Below are 2990 nucleotides of genomic sequence, written 5' to 3'. Positions count from 1 at the left end.
CTGAAACATGATTCAAGATGTAAGAAACCATTCAGCTGCTCTGAGTGTGAGAGGAGATTTAACGACAGGAGAAATCTAAATAGACATATGAGAACTCACACATTAGAAAAACCTTTTGGCTGCTCTGTTTGTAATACAACTTTTAGTCAGAGTGGAACTTTACAGAGACATATGGCAGTCCATACGGGAGAAAAACCTTTCAATTGCTTAGTGTGTAGGAAATCTTTTACACTTAGTGGCTGTTTACAGAAACACATGAGAATCCACACAGGTGAAAAACCATTTAGATGCTCTGAGTGTGGGAGAAGATTTAGTCAAAACTCAAGCCTGAAGACACACATGATAACTCATACAGGAAAGAAACCTTTCAGCTGCTCGGTCTGCAATAGATATTTTACACTGAGGGCACATTTAAATAAACACATGAGAACGCACACAGGAGAGAAACCATTCAGCTGTTCGGAGTGTAGGAAAAGATTAGATTGCAAGACGAGTTTGAAGAGACATATGAGAGTCCACACAGGAGAAAGACCTTTCAGCTGCTCAGTCTGTAAGAAAGCTTTCAAACAGAGGGAACATTTAAAAAGACACATGAAACAACACACAGGAGAGGAACCATCTACTTCATCTGTAAGTGACATTAGAAATCAGCAGGAGTGGAGTTCCAGTGTGGACGAGGAGCAGCCAGAGAATCTCTGAGGTTGGAACTCTTTCTCTCTAACCCTGTAATCTGTCAACTCAGTAAATTCAGCAGTTATCCGGTAACTATTCTATATCCACGACCTTCCACTCCCCGGGATTTCCCTCTTGCCGTCGGAATTTCTGCCGGATGTCCTACATTTCGGCCGATTGTCTGTCCCCTTTCTCTGTCTCTGTGTTGGCGCTCTAACCTGCGGCTGATTTCTGAGGACTATGGTTACCTGGTCCTCAGGTCTCTGCAGGGTAAATCCAGACAGCTGCTACTAAACAAAAAAATTCTTTTGGTTTTCCCCTCAATCTGAGGACTATGGTTACCTGGTCCTCGGTTCTGCAGGGTAAATCCAGACAGCTAGCTAGACTATCTGTCCAATCTGAGGACTATGTTACCTGGTCCTCAGGTCTCTGCAGGGTACCCAACAGCAGCTAGACTATCTGTCCAATCTGAGGACTATGGTTACCTGGTCCTCAGGTCTCTGCAGGGTAAATCCAGACAGCTAGCTAGACTATCTGTCCAATCTGAGTTTTCTGTTGACGACTAAAACTACTTTTGAACGTACACATGTTCCACCGCCCAACATTATTGTGATTGGTTAAAAAGAAATGCCAATAAACCCTCCCATCCAGGAATCAGGGTTCCCGCGCGGTCTTAAAAACTTTAAATTCAAGGCCTTAAAACCTCTTAAAAATGGCAAGATTTTCATCCAAAGTCTTAAATTTAATTTAGTCAGGTCAAAAAACGGTTTTACTCTCGTTCATTTCCAGAAACTCTGGCCGCAGAAAGAAAAAGTAGGCAGGCTACAAAGCGAAGCAATCAGCAGTGATTGTCAGTGCATGTCTGAGAATAGCGGGACCAGCTTAATTGCACGCGGCTGTTAATTCTACATAATCGTGATTGTTGAAGTAGCTACACTGCATTAGGATAATGTAATTAATAGTGGGTTTAATGTTATTTGATAACTCGTATACATTGGGCATGGTTGCCTTTACAATGTTATTAATTTCTTTGCAGAATCACACACCCGCATGCACACACAACCATATCAAAGCTACCCACGCCCATGTTTGTACTGTTGCTTGTTCATAAAGCATCAAAAGTGAGAAGTTGTCTCCGTCCGTGTCTCAACAGACACACCTGGGCGAAGTTGGAAACCAGAATCAGCTGCAGTGAAGTTTAAACACAGACCTACTCACATCTAAAGTCTTTGCTCTGTAACAAAACCACCAGAACGCTGCCCTCAGAGGATTTTGGTGTTGGTACGCATGCGGTGATAAAACTACAAATCCCATGATCCAAAACCTGCCCGCAAAATACATCTGCGTCTCCTCAGAGTTTGTTAAAGTTCGGCTTGGCCTACATATGGAAAATAGGAACGCTTACTTTTAACGAGACATGGCTAGATCTCAGGGATTTCCACCGTTGGTTACAACCGGTACCCATTTGTTTGTTTTTTTGGTAATGCGTCATGTAGGGCTTGAATTTCTATCTTTACGGTCTTAAAATGTATAAAAAGGTCTTAAATTTGACTTACTTAAACCTGCAAGAACCCTGAGGAATGCTGTGGACTAGCCCGACCTTTCTCCACAGCACTGTGGAGGAAGGTCTGGTGGAGGAAGGTCTGGCATAGCGAGATTATCCAGTATGACAACACAAATTTAAGGCACTGTTTTTCCTCTTGGGGGTGGAGATGTGTTAACATTTAAAATGGACCCAAATAGCATTGTGTTCTTTGTTATTTGGGTAGGAAGGTTGGACTGCGTCAACGCAGCGATGGCCTGGATTTCTTTGTTCTGTTCTTTGAAGTCGATTTCTTCCTGGCTAAAGTACGTGGGATCAGATCAATGCAAAGATTTGCATACTTGCTGAACCGAACCATTTTGGCCCTTTTCTGATACTGTATTATATCTCAAGAACAACTCTGAACGCACGACAACTTGGTTCATACATACTCAAGTTGACATATTGTCACTGCACTGGTTTGTTCTAGACAAATGAAACAACTCAACAGGAAGGAGATGTTTCAGCATCTTACTGCGAGATATACTGTGTATATGAATATCTATATATGTATAATTACTTTATAAAATACTTTCCTGGCTAGCATTAGCTTAATTCAGTCACTTAACTTTACGTTAGCTCTTGTTACTGTATATTGTATAAATTCAACACGTTAATACAAGTAAAATATTTTATCTGTGAAATGTTCCATGTTGAATAGTTTGGCAATTCTTTCACATTAAAATCCAAAAACAGCACTAAGTCTTTTTAGATAGATAGATAGATAGATAGATAG

At 41.2% G+C, this 2990-nt stretch overlaps 2 protein-coding genes across 3 annotated transcripts in view; one reads left to right on the top strand and one right to left on the bottom strand.

Moving 5' to 3' along the window:
* Positions 1-2990, bottom strand: part of LOC116686444 (oocyte zinc finger protein XlCOF7.1-like) — a 588898-nt gene that overhangs the window by 354635 nt on the left and 231273 nt on the right. The window lies entirely within an intron of this gene.
* Positions 1-2990, top strand: part of LOC116686451 (oocyte zinc finger protein XlCOF6-like) — a 36432-nt gene that overhangs the window by 15066 nt on the left and 18376 nt on the right. Inside the window, exon 4 of one of the 2 annotated variants that reach the window (XM_032511473.1) lies at positions 1-271. This exon is cut by the window's left edge and continues 452 nt beyond it. The exons of the other annotated variant lie outside the window; for it this stretch is intronic. Within the exon in view, the coding sequence (XP_032367364.1) occupies positions 1-271 (271 nt within the window). The remainder of the gene's footprint in view (positions 272-2990) is intronic. 2 annotated transcript variants of the gene reach the window in all.

This window comes from Etheostoma spectabile, unplaced genomic scaffold, assembly GCF_008692095.1.
Source record: "Etheostoma spectabile isolate EspeVRDwgs_2016 unplaced genomic scaffold, UIUC_Espe_1.0 scaffold378, whole genome shotgun sequence".
Classification (NCBI taxonomy): Eukaryota; Metazoa; Chordata; class Actinopteri; order Perciformes; family Percidae; genus Etheostoma; species Etheostoma spectabile.
This window is presented reverse-complemented; position numbering and strand designations above follow the sequence as displayed.